This window comes from Lissotriton vulgaris, chromosome 2_1 (genome assembly GCF_964263255.1).
Source record: "Lissotriton vulgaris chromosome 2_1, aLisVul1.2, whole genome shotgun sequence".
NCBI lineage: Eukaryota > Metazoa > Chordata > Amphibia > Caudata > Salamandridae > Lissotriton > Lissotriton vulgaris.
Window position 1 is genome coordinate 402,201,844 of NC_141687.1, and position 23,283 is coordinate 402,225,126.

The 23,283-nt window shown below is 46.1% G+C and overlaps 1 protein-coding gene across 1 annotated transcript in view; it reads right to left on the bottom strand.

Annotated features, from left to right (window-relative positions):
• WDR12 (WD repeat domain 12) overlaps positions 1–23,283 on the bottom strand; it is a 285,666-nt gene that overhangs the window by 177,886 nt on the left and 84,497 nt on the right. Inside the window, exon 4 of the mRNA XM_086955270.1 lies at positions 8,377–8,483. Coding sequence (XP_086811396.1) covers positions 8,377–8,483 — 107 coding nt within the window. The remainder of the gene's footprint in view (positions 1–8,376; positions 8,484–23,283) is intronic.

Sequence of the window (23,283 nt, forward strand, 5' to 3'; positions counted from 1 at the left end):
ATATATGTCTTTGTAGATGTGACCAATCAGGGAACAAGTCCTGAAGAAGGTGCAAGAACATCAGGGGCACCGAAACGCCGCGTCGACATTTTTGTTCCTAACATTTGTGTTTTATTATCTTTTTACAAATATGTTTTTTGGAAACAATACTGTATAAAGGAGAACTTTTTTTAAAAATAATTGATATTGTCTTTTAAGAAATGTGTTATTAATATTGTTTATATACATTGAATATATACCGTGTAACGATTTTTTAATGCAACAGTTTTGTGATACTATGACTTTTTAAACAACAAATTCTTTTGAATAAATGCACTACAAATTTTAAACATTTCTATGCTTTCCATGCTTTATATGTGGTCCCGTATAACACTGAAAGGTTGTTAATTCATGGTTGTAAATTTGGTAACCTTAATAAGACTGCACGATTCCTGTTCACACATAGGTTGCCACCTCCAGTAGGAGCGGCATACCTGCAAGGCATAACAATCAGGAAAAGGCACCCTGTTTTTTCTTAAATGTATACAGAAGAACAATATGAAAGGTTATGTTGATTCTTTCTTTAACAGGATTTTTTTGCACTATTTCCATCTATATAAGAAATGTTTTCAAGTTACTTAGGCTACTACATACTATCTAAGAACTGGGGTTTTTCAAAATAGACAGGAAAAGATAGAGACATAAAAATAATTGTGATGAAATTGTTACATATATGTTTGGCTGTTTTTATAATGTGAAAACATTTTGAGAAAAATGTGAAATAATTATCATACAAAACAATATAAAACTGAATAGAAATCATGAAATAAAAAAATATATATTTTCTTAATAAAACATGAAGTTTAGTGTTATGTATTTAAAAATCAGATATATGGTGTGAGCACTACTACATGTATATTTAGCACTATGCCTGGTGTGTGACTTTTTACCAGAAAACATCACCATCCTTTCTCCACTTTAGTGATGAAGATTCATTGAATATTACATTACGTTGTGATGAACATAGCTTGTTATTGATATAAATATTGTTTTTGGAATATTTATGAAACTTTTGAGAATTGCACATCAGATAAAATGAAAACTTCTGTTTGAAAACCTTGTAAATGTTTTGTGTGTATATTGTCAAAATTTGAATGTTAAATACATCCCACAGTGGCACAGGATTTCAAGGACACACTTACTTGAAATACACTTTGATAACACAGGGATATGTGCCAAGTCAACTCTTCGGTTTTCTCTGCACCAAGACATGCAGCCTGCACTGGCAGTGCGCATGATTTCAGTGATGGGTCCGTAGGGTGGCACAACACATGCTGCAGCCCTAATGAACCCTCATCAGTGCCAATGCCAAAGGTAACATTTATTATGGACTTATATGGTGGGTGAAGATCTCCCAATTGTGGTACAGTTTTCGGGAAAGAACACTCACAAAATAGGCAAAAAGTGTGTGTGTGTGGGGAGGGAGGGGGGGTGAGGGAGTACAGCAACAAAACCCCAATTTCTCCTACTTGGGAAATGCTGCTGTCTGCTTTTACCTGTTGGCTGTTGCGGAGAATATAAAGAAGTTAAAAGACATAATCTTCGTCTCTGTGTCCTTAATAGTAATGGAACTTTCCTTCACGATAGCTAGAAATGTTAGTAATGTTTGAAATAAAGGCACAAATAATAGAACTAAATGGACACATGAAGCAAACTGGCATACTACGGACAATCAGTATTAGGGAACATATGCTTGAAAGGACACTCTACTTCCGGATGGGTAATAGTGTCCAAAGGACAAGCTAGGTGCCAATGTAAAGAATCGGGAAAAGTGCTTGTGAATAATGATGCAAAAAGCCAGGTGATGTTTGTATATGTTAAATCCATAAAAATATATTTAAAAAAATAAATTAAATAGCTAGAAATGTTGTACACAAAATCAGAACAAGCATTGGCATAGCCAATATGTCTCACCTTTAGGGACCTTATAAGTGTTTAGCCAGAGCTATTGACTTTGCTACTATCTTTAAGCTATGTTGTAGAGCATTGTGGCGGCTGCGCATCATGTTGAAAAGTTATATAAAAAAGTGTTCTAAGCATTGTTGTTACCTTGTATATAACTAAGAAGACATTATGTACAACTGAACAACTCTATTAAAAAATACTAACATAAAAAAGGTCTTCTAGTTATTTTTGTCTTTGCAATGCTGGTAACTTCTTCCTACCTGTTTGAAGGCTCGTTTGTTATAGTGTTTTTCTTATGGGGGGGAGGGGGTCAAAAAACAATGGGAGGGTGGAAGTTGGGAAATAGTACCTAAATGACAACATGTGCTGTGCAGCGGGCGGACACTAGGGGAGAATCAACAGATGTCAAATTCAGAGGGCAGACTGAGGTGGTGCTGAGTGAGGCTTAGGTGGTGGTGCTGTGCTGGTGCTCAGGCAGTGGTGAGATGATGCTGAATTGCTGTGGAGGTGGGGCTGCGCTGGTGCTGAAGTGGGGTTGCGCTGGTGGTAGTGCACTGATGCGGAGGTGACCTACTTAATTTTGCATAAGCGTTCCCACGAGTAAGCCCTCTGGTATAAAGGTATAAATATACATACAATTATAGTTGGCAAAACAGTATTCAACCTTCTTAAAATGGCGTAACAAAGGTTAATAAAATGCAAATATTCTACCCTTAGTATTTGTCACAGGGTGTAACCAACAGCAAAACTCAAGCACACTATGTCACTATACAACATTCTTTGTAACGAAATACAGGCCTTCAATCATGGTCCTAGATCCTTCTTCATCACCTCACTCCAGACCTATCTGGAATCATGTCTAGATACACACTCCTTTACTGTACTAGGTGACTAACTTTCACCTGAAAACCAATAACAATCCAGATACATTCAGCCTAATAGATAAGCTAGCTAGTTTTGGGCTGAATCAGATTGTCAGTGAGACAACACATCAAGCAGGCCATACACTAGATGGCATCTTAACCAACCACAACGCCTTAGAAGTAAAGACTGTGTGTCCCTTACCCTGGTCTGACCACTCGGCCGTCCATTTCACCATTAACCTGGCTGCAACCAAGGGTTGTCCCAAGAACAGATCTTCTGTGGTCAAGTCTCACTCCTGGAAATTAGTTTAAAAAAAAAATTATATATCTATAGCTCGGAGTGAAAGGCCCTCAATCCCAACTGACTCTAATCAGGCTGCAAATAATTTTGACAGCTGGCTTAACAGGGCGGTACAAAAGGGAGTGCTACATCACTTCCAGTGCCAGCTTATTTGCTGCCCTGTTAAGCCAAAGGGGGAAGTCAATCACCACCCCATTTTGTACCGCTTCGTTCGCCATAAGTTGGCAGGGTATGCTCAGACGGGAGTCCCTTGCTCACTTTGCCACTGGATTCAAGCAAGCCTGGCTGAAGACGGCTGTAATGCCAGAAACCGGTCCTAGGAAGCTTGAATCCGGTCCAGGGAAGGCATGGCATGGCAGTTTGGGCTGGACTGTTCCCATGAGGCACAGGGTCAGAATGATTTGCATATAGCCATGTCTGAACTAGGGTGGCAGAGTGGGCTAAAGAACGGTGATGGATTAAACCCAGATCTTTTGACTGGGTGTGAGTGTTTGATTGATTCAGATGCTCCGTCCATCACCACCCCCTTTTGTACCACACAGGGATGTGTGCCATGTCGACTCCTTGTTTAGTTCTGTACTTAGACACTCAGCCTGCAAAGGCAGTGTATGGGTGTCAGGGTACAGGGCCCCTAAGGGTGGCAAAATAAGTAATGCAGCCCTTAGGGGTCTTCTCTGGTCACCATGCCCTGGGTACCTAGGGTACCATTTACTAGGGGCTGACAGGTGGCCAGAGATGCCAATTGGGTTTCAGTTTCAACACAGTTTTAGGGAAGAAACACGGCCCTGGGCACCTGGTTGGCAGGAGCCCAGGGAACACTCAGTCAACGTACATCAGCAATTCTGCAAAAAAGTGGGGGCATACCTATGCAAGAAAGATGGCACTCTCACACCTGCCCCCGCATATTCTACAGTTGGTCCCAGAGGAATTTAGTGCTTCCTTGTCTCAGTTACTAAATCAGATTATAATTTCGGGGATCTTTCCGCTGGCCTAGAAAAAAGGCTGTATACGCCCTCTTTTAAAAAAAAATCTAAATTGGACCCCTTAGAGGAGAAAAATTACTGCCTGATCTCCTGTCTACCTCTACTTGCTTAAATTCTGGAAAAGGCCATGAACTCTGAATTGTCAGCATATTTGGAGCTAAATAACGTCCATGACTCTACCCAACAAGGTTTTAGATCTCTGCATTCTACTGAGTCTGCCTTGATTATGGCAACTGAGGAGATCCGCAAGGTGGTGGAAGGGCCACCCTAATACTGTTAGATCTGACAGCAGGCTTCGATATCATAACCCATGCGGTACTAGTTCAATCACTGCAGGATATTAGCATAAGTGGTAAAGCACTGGCTTTGCTTACCTCTTTCCTGTCATCTAGGGAACAACTGATCCGCTGTGATAGCCTCAGTCTGAGGAGTTTAACCTCCCTGGTGGAATTGCCAAGGGCTCAGCCTTATCCCCCACTTTATTCAATAAATACGTTGCCCCTCTGGCCAGACTCATAAAAAGCTTTGGTTTCATATTGATGTCATATGCGGCTGACACCCAGCTTGTGGTGTCCGGTGCACAAACCGCGGATATAACACCTGCCCGGTTTTGTAAATGTCTCTCCGCATTAATGTCCTGGATGAGCTCCAACTTTTTAAAACTGAATGCGGAAAAAACAGAGGTTGTTGAGTTTGGACATAAATCCACGGTCTGGAGCCAACTATGGTGGCCATCGGTAGCCGGTACCTGTCCGGTGACGGTAAATAAGGCAAGAAACCTAGGTTTTCTGATCAATAAAGATTTAACCCTGGCACCACAGATTAATCAAGTTTCGTCAGCCTGTTTCTTCACGTTGAAAGTCCTCAAGAAGATCCTCCCGTTTATCCCGTTCTCTCTGAGGAAAACGGTGTAAGGAGCCCTGGTCTTATCGAGACTAGACTACTGCATTGCGCTTTATTTGAGAGCAGGTGCAGCTCAATTCTCCAAGCTCCAATCAATCCAAAATGCGGCAGCACGAGTATTGCTCGTGCTACCCAAACACCATCCCACCTCGGTCAGCATTAAGCAACAATACTGGCTCCCAGTGAGACGTCGGGTTGAGTTTAAGGCGCTTTGCCTGGTACATAAAGCCCTATTTGGAGAAGGAGCAAAGGATGTGCAATCCTTGTTCCCTCGCTATGTACCATCGCACCTCCTAAGATCCTCCACTTCTGGATTGGTACATCTCCCTAAGATCAAAAAACAAGGTGTGGAGGGAAGCGCCTTTTCTTTTTAGCGGCTAAGTTATGGAATTCTCTTCCGGTACATTTGAGACTTCAGGCCGGCAGGTCGCTTTTTAGAAAAGAAATACAAACCTGGCTCTTCACTCATCCCTGAATCCTGTTAACAGCCGCCCCTGTATGTTACTCAGCGCCAAGACACCTCGGCAATAGTGCGCTTTATAAATAACCCAGTCAGTCAACTATTAGCACAGTATAAAAAATCCACTCTTAAAGGCTTATTAGCTTCAAAATATACTTTTCACAATAAACAAGTTAGGCATACTGCCTTTGTCATAATTTTTCATAATAAATGGATCAGGATTATAGCCTCCATCTTTAGCTTGTCAGCAATGTTCTCTCTAATTTACTCTCTATAGATGCAACAAGCGACTTTGTATTGGGGCACGCTTCACTAAGTCATGTGATTTCACTAGGACTGTGATCTATCGTCTTTCAGGCAGTCTAACTGTTGGTACACATGTAGATGCTTGCTTAGTTTTTAGCCAAGCCTAACAGCTCCTAAAATTGAAGTAATAAAAGCTGTTAGTAGCTGTGAGACGGAAGTTGTAGAAATATGCGACTAACGTGGTGTAATAGCTTAGCAGCATAAGGTACGCAAACCCCAGCCGGGGCAGACTATTTTACTAGGGGGTCATTAGAAGATCACTGCATGCAGTGCATGAAAATAAGCTTTTAACTGAGAAGTGAACCTGGGACAGGAAGTGTGCTTCGGGAACGCTTTCTTATAGAAAGATACAAGTTGTGCTGACACTTTGTCTTGTGCATCAATGCCTCATAATAAAAAAAAAAATCAGCGCACAATTTTCGAGTGTGCATGGAATTTTTTTTCTGGACTAGTTATGCAGGAATACGCACATCTTTAGAGCAGTAGAAGACGAGAAAGATTATAGCAGGAGTTCGGGGACATCCTTGGAGAGAGCTTAATTAGTTCAACAATCTGTCACTTTAATTAGATGTGAAATCACCCACTTTCAAACGCCCTGCAGTACTTTTTACACTTGGACCCTGGTTTTATCGTGGGAGCTGGAAGGCTGTAGCCTTTAGTCTGCTTGGCAGGAGAAGTGGTGTTAGATGTGTGTAATACATATGAATCTATGCAGGTCACATTGTGCAAGATCACAGTAGCCCAATATCTCTGGGTGGTGAAATGTGGTTATAAAGAAATATATAACGTCTTGCAAAAAGGAGATTTGGCCACACACCCCAAGTTCTTGCGTCTCGGCACTCGCTTCTTTGGAGATGGACCTATCATTCAAACTGCGCACATCCTCCAAGCCCTCACATTCACAAACTCACCTTATCTTGAAGCGAAACTCTCAAGTCTTGAACTTGCTTCAGTAGCATAGCTTAAGGTGAAAAAGAATAAAGAATAGCAGGCCGGCATTCGAAGCAGCAGCCTCCAGGCACCGTAATTTCCTCACAAGCAGCATCAGCCTCCCCCAAAACAGATTTTCAATCGGGTAAGAGATGAAAATGTTCTTCAGAGAACATCTTAAAAACTAGTGCCTCGAAATAGATGTGGACAGTGCTACAAAGAGCCGAAGGCCCAAGTGCACAATAGTGAGGACGAAGTGTCCTAATTGTAGACCATTGCCTCGGGTAACATTTATAACACTCTCTAAGGAAAACCTCTTCCAGTGCCTGAAATATTCCATCATGAGAAGATTCTTTTTTCCACAGCCTGTTTTAGAGCACAATATTAAAACACCTTATCTTTGTTTCAAATCGGTTTATTGAAAATACAATTCAAATAAAAACACATCCATAACACCTAATCTTTAACAATGTGCATTTTGGAAAGTAGTTTCACGCATGCTCAAACATTTAGTTTGCGTGTAGCATATGCTTCTATATATTTTGTGGAAGCATAGAGGTAACCATAGCAGAAGGGTGGCTCAGGGCTTTGTGGGGAGTTACGCAGCAGCGAGAGCAGGAAAAACAAGATAAAGGCACACATATGGCCATGCCGACTACTTGAAGCGCCCTGCAGCCTCCTAATGAAACAAATAAACAAAGTCCATCCCATGTAAATGCCGGCACAGAGAACAGTGCACACCCCAGTTACAGGCAGCTTAAGGTTTGTTACAGTCACACGCAAACACATTAGCACCACATTTCTGAGTGGACTAGATAAAGCGCTACTTTAGTTTTCTCCTCTTTCCTGGAACAGCAGCTTTGAAAGTGAAAGAGCGCATGGCGCGCTTAATATAAGGCAAGCATGTGTGCGAAAAACCCATTGAAGAAAATAGTGCTTACAGAAGAATTCAAACATACCCTGTTGCAACAGAAGTAGAAGGGCAAGTCGCCATGGGAGGTCTCAAAAGAAGGCAGGGTGGTACTAAGGAGGGACTAATAAGGCAATGAAGGAATCAGAAGGTAGCATTTACGAAGTACAAGGACGCAAGCCAATTAAAAATATGGGAAGAGTGGGTGGAGCTTCACATACCTACCTCTATACTACATGCCTTGCAGAGTAGCACATGCACACTGCCCAGGCTGGACCTAAAAAATAAAGGCTTGATGAGAGTATGAATGGTGGTGGAGGGGCTTCCAGATCATTTAGGTGTTTTGGGGAAAATGAGAGTCTTGAAGGTTTTCCTAAAATCTAGCAGGTTGGACTGAAAAGCCCTCAGTAGAATCTGTTTCAGGTGAATTGTGGTCAAATGCAATATGACTTGTCCCACCTGCAAAACAAATGATACGACATTTAAAGGCAGGTCTAGATTCTAAATAGGAGGATGTTTTTTGGGTATTTTAAGGACAATCTAAAAGTTGGGAGCCCAGGCTGCGATCCAGTCAGCAAAGTCATAGTTGAGATAGGCCAGAACACTGTGCTCCAGAGTGTCCAGAAAAGCAGGATTTTGGCAGGGTCTGTGTTAACTAAATTAAAAAAATCAAAGGTATTGAACATTGTTCCACACAGGACAGTCACCAAGAACTTTGGTGGAAGTGAAAACGAACTCTTCAGATGGCTCTGAGAGAAAGAAAATGGATCACTTACCATTCTTCTGTGGCTTCCACCGAGCTGATCCAATCATCATGAAACATGCATTCCTCTGGCTGTGGTGCGTTGCATTTCTCCACATACTCTATTTCCACCACATTTTCCTGCATTTGTAAGAAGAAAAGCATCAGTGGCCAAAGGCTCTTCTCCCATTCCACATGCTGGGGCACAGTTGGAGGCAAACAGAGGGGGGACATTGAAAAGCCGCCACATTTCTCTGCACACCACATTTGTCTAATCTCCATTTTACACTCGTTTCAGTTTTACCACATGAGGTAAAATGGGATTTCTAGACATTATTTAGTATGAAGTATCATCTAAATAAACACAGCTCAAGTGTTGCCTATCTAATTAAGACACTTGAGTTCTAATCCTAACTTTCCAAATTCACTTTGTGTCCTTGTGAAAATTACTATCGCCCTGTGGCACAAATACCAGTTAGTAGTGAAAAAAAACGTCAGTATTAAGCACTACAAACTTTTGCTTTGCATTCTGCCATGTAACTTCAGCAACACTGCAAAACTGGGAAGTCTAAATTTAGTTCTATTTTTGAAAATGTGTAACCACAGAAGTTACATTTCAAATTAAGATTCTGACTATTAGGGCATTAGATATCATAATTCATTTATTTATAAACAGCTGTTCCAAAAGCAATTAATTCATGAACTTCTTTTTAAAGTGTCTTTTGTTTTCTATCACTTCATCACCATGTGAAGGAATATGCTACTTACCAGTATGCATCTGTTCTTGGCATGAAGGGCCGCTAACATTCATATCTTGTGCATAGATCGCCGCCTAGTGTTGGGTCCGGATGATTGCACCTTGTTGTCCTGGAAGAGTCTTCGAAGTATCACGAGATAGGTGGCTCCTCCCCTGGACTACAGTGCGCATGGGCATCATCTCCATCCTCAGATTGTTTTTCGCCATTGTGGCAGAGATGGAGTCCAATGCGATACCTGATGACCATGCTAGAAATAATTCTGACTGCTACAGCTGCGATAGACACCGGGGAGGATGGGTGGGCGATCTGAATGTTAGCGGCCCTACATGCCAAGAACAGATGCATACTGGTAAGTAGCATATTCCGTTCGAGGCATGTGGGCCGCTAAATTCATATCTTGTGTATAGACTAAATAGCAGTTTCTCCCTTAGCGGTGGTTGCCCGAGCCAGCTGCAGCGGCCTGAAAGAGGGACTTTAGAACAGCCTGACCTAAAGCAGCTTGCTGCTTGGAATGTACATCAATACAGTAGTGTTTGGTGAATGTATGTATGTTAGTCCATGTGGCTGCTCTACATATGTCCTCCAATGGAATGTTACCCAGGAAAGCCATGGATGCCCCTAGCTTGCGTGTGGAATGCGCTCTTGTGGGGACTGTTAGCGTGCGTTTAGCCTTCTGATAACAAATCTGAATACACTTAACAATCCACCTGGCTATACCTGATTTGGAAATGGGTTTGCCTTTGTGCTGTGGTGAGAAGGCAACAAAGAGTTGTTTAGTCTTCCTGAAATCCCTCGTCCTGTCTATATAGTACAGGAGGGCTCTTTTGACATCCAATGTGTGCAGTGATCTTTCTGCCACTGAGTCTGGATTAGGAAAGAAAACTGGCAGTTCAATAGTTTGATTAATTTGGAACTGAGAAACCACCTTGAGCATGAATTTAGGGTTAGTGCGTAGAACTACCCTATTTGCATGGACCTGTAAAAAAGGTTCTTGAATGGTTAGGGCTTGCAGCTCGCTAACCCGTCTCAGCGACGTGATCGCTACCAAGAAGGCGACCTTCCACGTTAGGAACTGTATCTCACATGAGTGGAGAGGCTCGAAAGGAGGTCCCATCAGTCTGGTCAAAACCACATTAAGATTCCAGACCGGTGAAGATGGCCTTCTGGGTGGAATGACTCGTTTGAGTCCCTCCATAAAAGCTTTTATTGCTGGCACTCTGAACAGTGAAAGGCATTTCCTGTTCTGTAAGTAAGCCGCCATTGCCGCCAAATGAATACGTATAGAACTGTATGCCAGATGGCATCTGTATAAATGGAACAGGTAACAAATAATGTCCTGTGTAGATGCATCTAGCGGGTTTATATCACGGCTGGAACAGTAAATGACAATGACGTTTCCATTTGGCGGCATAGCAGGCCCTAGTGGTAGGCCGTCGTGCCTACTTAATGAAGTCCATGCAATCAGGAGGCAGATTCAGATAACCAAATTCTATGACTTCAGGAGCCATATCGCAAGGTTTAACTGTTGCGGATCTGGGTGCTGAACTTCGCCATGGCTCTGAGTGAGAAGACTGGGTGTAAGGCGCAGTCTTTGATAAGGCACCACAGAAAGTTCTAGGAATGTGGTGTACCATGCTTGCCTCGCCCACGTTGGAGCAACCAGGATGAAAGTCATCGAGTGCTGTCTGAGTTTCTGTGCCACCAGAGGTATGAGTGGGGCCGGCGCAAAAGCGTACGCAAATCTGCCTGACCAGTTTATCCATATCGCATTGCCCTGAGACCGAGGGTGTGGGAACCTGGCGGCGAAGTTTGGGCATTTTGCGTTCTCGTTTGTGGCGAACAGGTCGATGTCTGGATGACCCCACTGCTGGAAGTACGGTTGCAGCACTGATGGATGAATCTCCTACTCGTGCACCTGATGACTGTGCCGGCTGAGCAGATCCGCCATCTGGTTGTCCTGGCCCGGGAGGTGCTCCGCCATGAGGAAAATGTTCCTCTGAATGGCCCACTTCCACATACTCTGTGCCAAGTGGGACAACTGTGGAGAGTGAGTACCTCCCTGCTTCTGGATGTAATACATGGCCGTCATGTTGTCCGTCCGGATCAACACGACCTTGTTGCACAGATGTATCTTGAAAGCCTTCATTGCCATGAAGATCGCCATCAATTCCAGCAGATTGATGTGCATCTTCTTCTGTTGATCCGACCATAGTCTCTGCACGGAGTAATGAAGGAGATGCGCCCCCCACCCCAGGAAGGATGTGTCCGTCGTGAGCACTATTTGTGGGACAGGCTCTTGGAACGGTCGTCCCTTGCAAAGGTTGCGTGGATTCCACCAATGCAGAGAGTTGTACGCACGACCGGTCACCAACACTAGGTCTTTCAATTGTCCTTGAGCCTGATTCCACTGTCGTGCCAAACACTCTTGGAGCGGACGCATGTACAGTCTCGCGTGCAGGACTGTGAATATGCAGGAGGCCATCATGCCTATCAACTGCAGAAACACTTGCCCCTGTAGTGAGTGTTGTGGTCTGAATCTGCGAATCAGCAGCTGCATGCTGTTGATTCGCACAGTTTGGCTGGGCTGTGGCTGTCACAGTGTCCAACGTCGCTCCCGGGTACTGCTGTACCTGAGCGGGTTGAAGATGCGACTTGGGATAGTTTAGAGAGAATCCCAAACTGTGCAGGAGATGAATTGTGCAGGAAACGTGGCTGGCGCACTGCTGGGCCGACTTTGCTTGCACAAGCCAGTCGTCCAGGTAGTGGTAGACATGAATGTGTTGTCTCCGAAGGTGTGCTGCCACTGTAGCCAAGCATTTGGTGAACACTCTGGGAGCGGTGGTCACCCCAAAAGGTAGCACCTTGAACTGGTAGTGCTTGTTTTGTATGGTGAACCTGAGGTATTTCCTGTGTGCCTGATGTATGGGTATATGGAAATAGGCATCCTTCAGATCCAGAGTTGCCAGAAAATCCCCCTGACTGAGCAATGGCATGACCTGCGGCAGAGTCAGCAAGTGGAAATGTTCTGAAAGGATGTATAGGTTCAAGGGTCTCAGATACAGAATGGGTCTGAGAGTCCCGTCCTTCTTTGGGACTAAGAAGTAGAGAGAGTACACCCCTGTTCCGTGCTCCTCTAGAGGCACCAATTCTATGGCCCCTTTTTGCAGCATGCTGGCCACTTCCTGCTGTAATAAATTGATGTGCTCTGCGGACATAGGATGGTGTCTTGGGGGTATGTCGGGTGGAGTGGATGTTAGTTCTAAACAATACCCGTACTGGATAAGTTGCCTCACCCACCGGTCTGTGGTAATGCCTTTCCAGACCGGCAGGAACTGCTGGAGTCGTCCCTCGACCGGTGTTACATGGTCCGGGGGCAGTGACACGACGTCACTGTTTGGTATTTGCTGAGGACCTGGTGTTATTATTTCCACGTCCTCTGCCTTTGGTGCTGTTACCACGGTATCCACCTCTATTGTTTTTGTTAAAGGTGGTCTGCGCACCACCTTTATTGTATTGCGTTTGCTGGGATGCTTGCCCTCTTGACGGCCCTCTGCTACTTGAGCGATGAAAAGAACCCCCTCTAAACTGTTGAGACTGCAAGGCCCCCATGGACTTAGCAGTCTCAGTGTCTTTCTTGATCTTTTCAAGAATCGTGTCAACGTCAGGCCGAAACAAAAAATCAGGGTTAACTGGGTGATTGAGCAAACTTGTTTGTATTTCAGGCTTAAAACCTGAAATTCGTAACCATGCCTGCCTCCTTAGCATTACACTAGTGTTAATGGCCCTGGCTGCAGTGTCCGCTGAATTTAGTGCACACTTGATAGAAGCGTTTGATATCAGTTTCCCCTCCTGAATCAACATGTCCGCCCCCTCTCTATATTCAGTAGGCAGGTGTTGCAACAATTGCTCTAGGGTATCGTAGTGAGCCCTATCGTATCTAGCCAGTAGAGCCGGTGTATTGGCTATTCTCCAAATATTCGCTGCCTGTGCAGCAACCCGCTTCCCAGAGGCTTCTAATACTTTAGATTCTTTGTCTGGGGGAGGAGCATCACCACTGGTTTGTGAGTTCGCCCTCTTCCGGGCATTGGAGACCACCAAAGAGTCCAATGGCAATTGACCCCTTATAGGGTCCACAGGAGCAGGCCTGTATTTTTTCTCAATACGCGGGTTCACCACCCGTACTCTGGTTGTGTCCTTGAAAATGTCATTGGCGTGTTTTAGGACACCCTTCAGCATCGGCAGCGTCTTCACCGTTCTGTCAGAGGTAGAGAAGGTATCAAACAGAAAGTCCTCCTCAACTGGTTCTGCATGCATGACCACATCGTGGTTCAACGCCGCCCTTTCAATCAAAGCGTTGAAGGCCGCAGTACCCTCTGCAGGGGCTGTCTTACTTGGTAAGACTGGGTGTCCGCCGTGCCTTGATCGTCTAGCACATCCTGCGAATCGTCCTGATTAGATGCATCAGGATAATTGAATTGTTCGTCATTTTGGTCATCCCCCCACCATCCTCAGTGCGTGGGGGAGAATGTGTAAATGCTTGTCCATAAGGCCTGACGGGCTCGAAAAGAACCGGCGAGGAAGCAGAGTCTCTTTTCCTTTCAAGTGGAATTTGATAGGATTCCATTGGATTCTCCGGCAAGATCTTCCGTTTGAAAAGGGTGAGTCTTCCGGTTGCAGTGTCAATGTACAACTTCTTTGATTTTTCAGAAGAAGGTGGAGTGGAACCGACGCCTTCAGGAGTGTCGGTCGTTCCCTTAATTTTCGACATCAGTTTACCAGGGTCGGTGCCCTGTGCCGGCTTAGAAGTTTTAGGTCGTGTAGTCGGAGGCAGTCCAAAAACTATAGGTGGAGGTCCCGATGGCTGTTTGGCTTTTTTCACGCCGTCGCCAACTTCAAGCCAGGTGTTGCACTGGGATTCCCAAAATGGCCGCGGCTTGATGCGTCACGTTCCAAAGCGGCCATTTTGTGTTTGTCTTCGAGAACCTTCACCAGCATCAACTTGTATGAATTCGGGCTGAGGGGGCGGCTGCGACTCAAGTCCGTCTTCAGTGTCCACGCCCCCGAGGGCAGCCTTAGATGACACCGCTCGGTCTCCTTGGGCCTTTGGCACCTTTTTGGTTGTGCCGATCTTCGGGTTGGCACCCTTTTGTGACCCCCGAGGGACAATGACACTCCGAGCCTTCTTATGATCCGATGGAACAAGGATTTGCGAAACGAATACTGGTTTGACCAGTTTCTGTTTCGGTTTCGATTTGTCTTTAGTCAGTTTCGTTTTCGTTTTCGAAGGTGTACCCACCGAAGGCTCTGAAATATTCTTAGCCGGGCCAGTTTGCGGGGCTGTAGAATGAGCATAAAGATCTTGGCTAAGGCCTTCCGGCGATGCTTCGACCTGAGCCTTTGACAAGACAGTGTCACTTTCGACCCCAGAGGGTTCAGCCGGGTCGTGCTAATCGCTGGAGCCGCCCTCTGCGGCTCCAATTGCCATACCATTGTCTCTTACCTCAACCGCCCCATCGTCTTCGATGTTCTCATCGTCTACCTCTTCTCCGTAGTAAGATTCTTGACAGGAGGCCGGGTCGGAGAAGTGCTCCGGTTCCTCCTCTAGAAGGCCCTCGTCGTCCCCAGCATCGAAGATATCCTCCACATCCGACGTTCTCTGCGCCGGTAGCCTCGCCTCTCGTCGAAGAGCGAGCGCCTCTTCCGACCTGAATTTCGAACAGGCCAAGCAACTCCCCTCGTCGTGGTCTGGAGACAGACATCTGTTGCACACCGGGTGCACGTCAGAGAGGATACTTCGCGTTACAGAGTGGGCAACGTTTAAACGGGGCCTGGAATTCCATCGTCGATGTCAATCTTCGAACGGGCCTAAAAAGCTGGGAGCACACGTGCTCAAGTATCCGGGAACCGGATAAGTCAACTTAGAACCGAACGAACTACAATACCGACGCTTAAAAAGGCCTTTTGGCCTGAAGAAAACAAGTTTTTCCTATAGGTTCCGAACTAGAGTCACAGAACACATCCGAACCCAATGGTGGAAAAAAACAATCTGAGGATGGAGATGATGCCCATGCGCACTGTAGTCCAGGGGAGGAGCCATCTATCTCGTGATACTTCGAAGACTCTTCCAGGTCAACAAGGTGCAATCATCCGGACCCAACACTAGGCGGCGATCTATGCACAAGATATGAATTTAGCGGCCCACATGCCTCGAACTGTAACTTATCTTTGTAGTTGCAGATGCACATGCTTTGCATACTTCTGCCATTCTGTGGTGGGTTTGGACATCACAAGTTGTTTTTCTTCAAAGGAGTCACAGGGTGCTGAGTAATTCCTAAGTCGACAATGCACATAGGCACAGTTTCCGCCCTTAAACTGTTTTTTCCGCCATTGGCTTTGGAAGTGTTAAGCTACAGTTCAGAGTTCAAAACAATTGCTTTCTGCGACTTCAGGCCTCACTTTACTTTGGCGATTCTAGTGAAAGAGAACAATTAAGGGGTAGCTATTTACAATTTTTAACACAGATGATCGTTTTGACGCAGAGTTACAAGGCTCCCAGTCCTATCCTAATTCTTTTCTGTTACAAGGACTTGGCCTTGAAGAATGTCAGCAGATGGGGCGCACCGATTCTCTTTTCTGATTCTGCTCCACTGTAATAAGAAGTATTGGTGGCCTGATCACCAGAAGGTCTGTAACCTCAATCTCTCCTAAGCAAGAGGAGTTGATAAGCAAATTCCTGTCTCGTCTTCCAGTGCAAGACAATAGTGCATCACCAGAGGGAAAGGTGATGGGCACTTTAGACCTTTTTAGGAGAACAGGACCCCACTGATGTTGAAAAAAGGGTTGGTGGGAACCTCTGCAATACCAGCAGCTCAGCGTACGCCCAGTTCAGAGATCGTGTGCTTGAGCACTTTCCGAGAAAGAAGAGGTACACCCTTCGGAGTCAAAGCCAGCAGGATCCTGCACAAAGAAAACCCCAAGGCCTGTGCTTTCCACCCATAAATAGCACAGCACCGGCCAACAAAAAGGCTTCTAGTCCACCACCGCCCTCAGGCTCCGGTTAGCACTGAGATAAAGCTTCTGAGTCGAGACACCATTCTCTACGGGGCTTGGAATCATGCCCCACCTCAACATCTTATCTGCTCAAAGGAAGCAAGCATCTGCCTTTGGAACTGAAATTTGTGCATCCGATGTTGGACTCAAAGAAGAAGCGGAGACTCAAACACAGTCTTCCCACCCTGGCCCTGACCTCCAAAACCACTGATGCTCCCATTCTTGTGAGACTTGCAGAGGAATGAGACACCAGGCAAAAGTGGCTTTTAATTCATCATGAAACAGGCAGGGTTTGGCAGAGCCACCTCAGCCAAGGCCAGTTTCCATGTTGTCTCCCATTTCTAAAAAGAGGAGGCCGACTTTCAAGGAGGTACTGGACTATGAGACACGTCGATGCCAGCGTACAAGAAAAAGAAGGATTGAAATAAATACTCCGCCACAACCTCCCCACACAAGCATGCACACATGCTCACCATTACCACAGCCACACACACCACCACCAAGGTTACATTCACCACTGCTAGCACTCTGGAGGGGGTCAGTACATTCTTTATCAGTCCCAGGAAGCCACCTATGGGGAAGGGGATCCATATGACCAGCCCATCGATGCAAGTGGTGGAGATGACCCATGAGACGGCTTCAAATTTGGTCTGCCCGAGGACGAAGACGGGGAGCCATACCCAGTTAAACCATCCATGCCAGGTGATACTACAGCAACAGGGAGCTGTTGAACACCATAAAGTCACCATGCGTGTCAAAGGCGGAGGATGACTTCTTGGTGGAGACCATCACCAAAGCAGTGTACAGTTGCTACCCATGCTTAAGGGTATGATGAATTTAGCACCTGATAATTTTGAGGACCCATTCAGGGCTAAAGTTGAAAAGGAATATAAAACTTTTTCTACTGACATCCTTTATATTAGAGGCCAGCTACCCCAGACTCACTGGTAGTTCACATACTGCCAGAAAGAGGACTTTAGCCAAGGCACAGCGTACACCCCAGTCCGAGATAAGAAATAAAATGAAATAAAATGTATAAAGCATGCTAAAAACTACATTGACAGAACAAAAACCCTGAAACTAAACTGAAAAAAGCCAGGTTTTAAGGGCTTTCCAGAATGTATGTGATTCATGGTGGTTTTAATATACAGAGGAATACTATTCCACTATTTCCCAGCAGCAAGAGGAGATGGAGGCACTCCAAGCACGCCCCAGATGCCCACAAGAAAATGTGAGTAATTAGATGAAGGATGGGAAAATCATTGCCAATAGAAATCCACACCGTGCCCTAGATGCTATGGACACTGCCTCCGCAAACAGGCTTCTTGACTTTGAGTCTCAGGCTTTAAACTGGAGGTTCGACATACCTCAACACCCAATTTGATGGGGAACACCTTTTTGGACCACAGGTGGATGATATGCTGGAGAAAATGCTTTAAAAAAAAAACATAACTAGGCCTACAATCCAAACCTCAGGGCTGCTCCTTAGGAGGCAACACCCAGGAAGAGAGCATGGGGAGAGCCAGTTGCAAACCGCTACAGCATCATCCATGACCCCCAGTCTGGTTGAGGGTAAGAAAACAAGTTACTTACCTGTAACTTTGGTTCTCCAGTATTGGTAACTTACATAGATTCCCATAGCTTGTATCATTCCCCGTCACCGGGATGGGAGTCCATTGAAATATGTACAAAAAGAGAAAATGGCCTAGGCCTCATCTCATTTTGTAGCATATCCACCTCTCTGTGTAAATGAGACCAAATAAAATGAACAGCCAATCAGAACAGCCTCACCCCATAGAACCTTCCTGAGAGAGCCTCAGATTTCCGTAGCCGTTGTGTAACAGTATAACAGAAGATGCTAGAGGCTGAGCTTTCCCAGGGGAGGAGGGTGGGCGCATGTGAACCTATGAAAGTTATAGCAAATGGAGGGGAGAAGAGGATCAATGGTGATCCAATAGGGCTGCGATTACCACTCTGGAAGGGTGCGTGGAAGGTCCAGCCGCAGTCATAGCCCTAGGAATTACAGACAACAAAAAGTAGACTGGGCTGTTCCTAAAGGGAGGAGGGGAAGGTCACTAGGTGTAAAGGGCAGTACTCCGTGGAGAGCTAACCCTGGGTATCAGAGTTTCCTTTTTAAACTGCAAGAACGGATCCTGGATAGTGAGCGCGTGAAGTTCACCTACCCTCCAGGCCGATGTTTAGGCGAGGAGCGGGGCCACTTTCCATGAGAGGAATTTAAGGTCTGCCCTATGAATTGGTTCAAAAGGTAGCCTCATGAGTTGAGTAATGACTAAGTTAAGCTGCCACAGAGGTGGTGGAGGTCTAACTGGTCGGAAAACTAAATTGTTTTACGATCCTTGCTGACCAGAGGGAAGGTTCAGAAGAAGTTCGTCTGAATCTAGAAATGGCTGCCAAGTGCACCTTGATAGAGGAGTGAGCGAGACCCGACTTAACCAATGCCAAAATTTATGGCAGAATCTGATGGAGCAAAAGAGTAAGGATGAATGTTCACTTTCCAGCACCACAGGCAGAAACACTTCCATTTCAAGCGATAGGTCTTATTTGTACTTGGTGCTCGGGCATGAGCTAGCACCTCTCTACACTGGCGAGATATTTAGATTCTGAAATTCTCGGTGCTCAGGAGCCAAGCTGATAACTGAAGCGAGTTCGGATCCAGATGTACCACTTGGCCCTGGGACATCGTCAGCAGAGAAGGAATTGGGTGCAGATGAATTGGACGATCCAGGGAGCAAAGGAAAAGCTCCGTAATCCAAAACTGGCAAGGCCACACCGGGGCCACTAGAATCACCTTGCAGGGTTCCATCTTGAGCTTCCTGAGAAGTCTGGGAATTAGTGGAATCAGAGGAAAAGCGTAAACAAAGGCGCCTAACCAGGCCATCGCATGCACATTCCCCAATGAACTCGGATGGTGCTCCCTGCTTGCGTAAAGTTGGCATTTCCTGTTCTCTGGATTGGCAAAGATCTATGGACGGAGTACCCGAGAGACTGAAAATCCTTTCCAGAGTGTCTTGGTCTAATTCCCACTTGTGGCTCACCGACTTGAGGCGACTGAGCGAGTCTGCTGTCTTGTTGAGGGCACCTGGAAGATGCTCCGTAAGAGATATTTTCTTTTGGATAGCCCATTCCCAAATCTCCTGAGCCTCTTTGGATAGAGGACGAGACCTTGTTCCTCCTTGCTTGTTGACATAATGCATGGCCGTCGTGTTGTCCGTACGGACCATGACAGTGGATGGTCGGATTCGCGGAAGGAAGGCCTGTAAGGCCAGATGAAGTGCCCTGAGTTCTAACAGATTGATGTGGAGAAGGCTATGCTGGGGCAGCCTGCGGCCGCTCACCTGAAGGTCTTGTAAGACTGCTCCCCAGCCTTCTAGAGAGGCGTCTGTTGTAATTATTAGAGGAGCTGTGGTGACCCTGAAGGTGAGACCCGGAGACATATTGTCTCTGACTGTTCAACAGCTGGCCGCGTCTTTCACAGTCTGAGTTATTGTGATCTTGTCTTCGAAAGAGCCTTCTGCTTTGTACCACTGTAAATCCAGTTGCTATTGGAGTGGGCGCATTCGCAACCTGCAATGTGGAATCAAGGGAATGCAGGACGAGATTGACCCTAGAAGGGACTTTTAGAGGTGAACTGAAAGTGACCTTTTTTGCAACTGACAGGCAGAGGCCATCATTCCTGTTTGCCTTTCGTTTGACGGGAACGCTTTGCAACAAGTCTTGTCCAGAATGGATCCCAGGAACTTGGCCCGGCACAGGACTGACTTTTCCGTTTGAGCTGAAGCCCCAGGTGACGGAAGAGCTGAGTGCGAACTCAGACAGCATCTTCTTCTGCGTGATGAGACTGAGCTTTCACCAGCCAGTCTTCCAGGTGTGGAAAAACCTGGAGTGTCTGTTTCCTGAGAAACGCTGCGACCAGGGCTAGGACCTTTGTGAAAATTTGCAGTGCGTATCTGAGTCCGAAAGGAGGGACCTTGAATTGAAAGAGGCTCTTGGCTACTGTAAAGCGTAAAAACGTCATGTGGGCTGGGTGGAAACATAATATATAACATAACATGTACATTTGTAAGGCGCACGTATCACCCGAAGGTCTCAAGGCGCTGAAGAACAGATGCATATTGTTACCCAACTCAATGGTACTCATTTTATCAACCTCAGATGGATGAAAGACTGAGTGGACCCGCCGGGATTAGAACCGGTGACCATGAGGTCGAACACAGGCCCCTACAGTGGACACATTTGTCCACTGCGCCACCAGAGTCGGAACATGGAAGTATGGGCCTCGAGATCCAGGGTGGCCATGTAATCTCCTGGATTGAGGAGCCGTAAGATGTCCTGTAAGGAGACCATCCGAAAAGAGAGTTTTATGAGATAGGTGTTTAGCTCCCTCAGGTCTAAAATTGGGCGCCATTTTTCTACAGTCTTTTGGACAAGGAAGAATCAGGCATAGAATCCTTTTCCCCGCTGGCATAGGGGAGCTGGTTCTTTCGCCCCTTGAGAAGTAGTTGGTGGGCTTCTAGACATAGAAGGTGTAGATGTTTGGATTTGCTGGAGCGAAGGGCTTTGAATGGTGGTTGATGTTGAAATTCCACAGTATGGCCTGACAAAACAATATTGAGAACCCACCGATCTGATGTTATAAGTTGCCAGTTGTGGAAGTATTGAGCTATCCTGCCTCCACTGGTGTTACAGGGGACAAAGTAACAGCAGGAAGACCCAGGAAGCCGCTACTGGCGCTTAAAGGAATTCCTCGCCGGGCGCCATTGCCTTCCTCTAGAGGATGATCTAGAGAAAGACGACGACTGGCTTTTCCATTGAGAATATTGCTGCCTGTAAGATTGAGAAGGCTGCGAGTAAGAGGAATAGTGCTGTTGCTGGCATCCAGCTCTGTATGATGAAAAACCTCTACCTCTCGCTCCACGGAAAGGAACCTTGCCGTATTGAAGTGTCCCAAGGGACTTTGCAGTTTCCGTATCTTTCTTTAGGTCTTGCAGTGCATCATATATGTGCTTCCCAAAGAGCATTTCACAGTCGAAGGGAAGATCCAGGATCTTGTTCTGGACTTCTGGCCAGAACCAAGTGGCGAGAAGCCAGCCTTGTCGTCGGACTGCTGCCCAAGCGAGAGAGTGGAAAGCTGTAGTGGCAATGTTCATTGCACAGTCAATTATTTCGGATAATGTTCTTGGTCCCTGCTGTAAGATCTTTTTAGCATCGGCTTTAGCTTTTCCGAGCAGCTGGTCCAGATATGGAGACAGATCACACCACATCTGGCGATGATACCGTCCAAGAATAGCCAAGGCATTGGCCGCTCTGACCAGGAGGCTGGACATGGAAGAGAACCAATTCCCAGCATTATCCAACCGTCTTCCCTCTTTATCAGATGGCGTGGTAAGAGGTACCGCCGGATTTTTTGATTTTCTCTGGGCCGCTTGTGAATCTGGTTTCAGCTGACTGACCAGACAAGCAGGGCTATGATCTGGAGCTTTGTACTTCTTTTCCAGACAAGGAAGCACAGGCATAACAGTGGCCGGCGACTTCATAACTTTTAGCCCCTCATACCAGACATGCCCCACGATAGGGATACAGCGAACAGACTTCATGTATGGTTCTTTGAAGTCATATAAAAAACATTCCGACTGCACTGTTGGAATGGGCAGATCGAAATATTTAGAAGCCCTCTCCATAAAATTGTGAAAACCTCCAATATCAGCTGGAGGAGAATCCACCTGATCAGCAACGGGAGAGGCGGGGTCCGGAATAATGTATTCATCCCATTCCCTGTCCAGGTCAGGAATAGTTGAAGTGCCTTGGCCATCATCAGATGTGTCGTCCTGGACTGTGACCACATTCTGCTGTGGCTCTGGTAACTCCGGCATTAGATTTGAGGAGGCTGAGGTGTAACCGGACGAAAAAGTGGAGTTTGAGGCACTTACCCTGTTTCTTGGGCAGAGGACTGAGTTGGAAACCTCTTCTTGTAATCCGAAAGCATGAACTGCAGATCTGTAATGAGGGAAGATGGCATGCAGACCATGTCCTGCTGATATTGATCCGGAGATCTGGATTGTGGCACATACTGTTGCTGCTCCATGTAATACTCCTCAGAATCTGAGTCCTGATATTTAACATGCAGCTGAGATGGACTATCTGCATCACCATAAGGACAGTCGTCGTCCTCAGAAAACTCCTCTTCCAAAAGAGGAGCAGGAGGCAGGGGTGTCACTTTCCTTGGAGAAGTCCTTTCCGGAGTAATGCGACGTCTCCGTATAGAAATTGCCACATTTTGTATCGTCGACGGAGCCGCCGATGTTTGAACCATCATCGAGGGAAGAGCCACCGTCGACAGGGACGGTCGTCAAGAGAGTCGTCATTATCAGGCTGGAAGCGGTCGACGTCGTAGTGGTCGCCGTCGACATCATGCTGTCGTCATCCTTGTCGACATGGAAGTTGTCAAAGTAGACGTCGACGACAGCATAAAAGGTACCTCTGTGTGTGGCGTCGACGTCGACGAAGCCAATGGAGACGAGGAAACTCTCGCCTACGAGCCCATCGACGGAGCCAAAGTCGGCGCCGGTAATATTTTGGAAGCCATTATCGACGGTATTGATGCAATCGTTGTCGACGAGCAAACTTTTTTGTCAGCTTTCAACTGAAGTGGGACAGAAGTAGTTTTTTTTAAAGGTTTTTGGCTTCTCAGAAGGCGCAGAAGAAGCAGAAGACCCATGGCTTGTCTTCTTCACAGGTGCCACATCAACAGCAAGTCCTTCCCTCTCCTTTACACCTCAGTGAGATTTGATGGGACTATGCCTGTCAGACCTATCAGACCTATCGGAGGTCATTTGTAAGGCTTTGGAAGGGGGGTCTGAAGAAGTAGAAGGCGAAGACCTACCCCTTTTTTGTGATTTCCTCGACGAAGTCACAGATGAGGTATCATCACTGTCACTTGAAACAGGATCTTTTCATGACTTTAATTGCTAAAGCCAAGAGAGCAGACGTCCCTCACGGTCCCGCAAGATCTTAGTTGAGGATGTCCAACAGATCTTACAGTCAGTAGCTCTATGGTCCGGATACAAACAAATACAGTCTCTACATCTGTCCTCCACATAAAGTCGCTTTTTGGA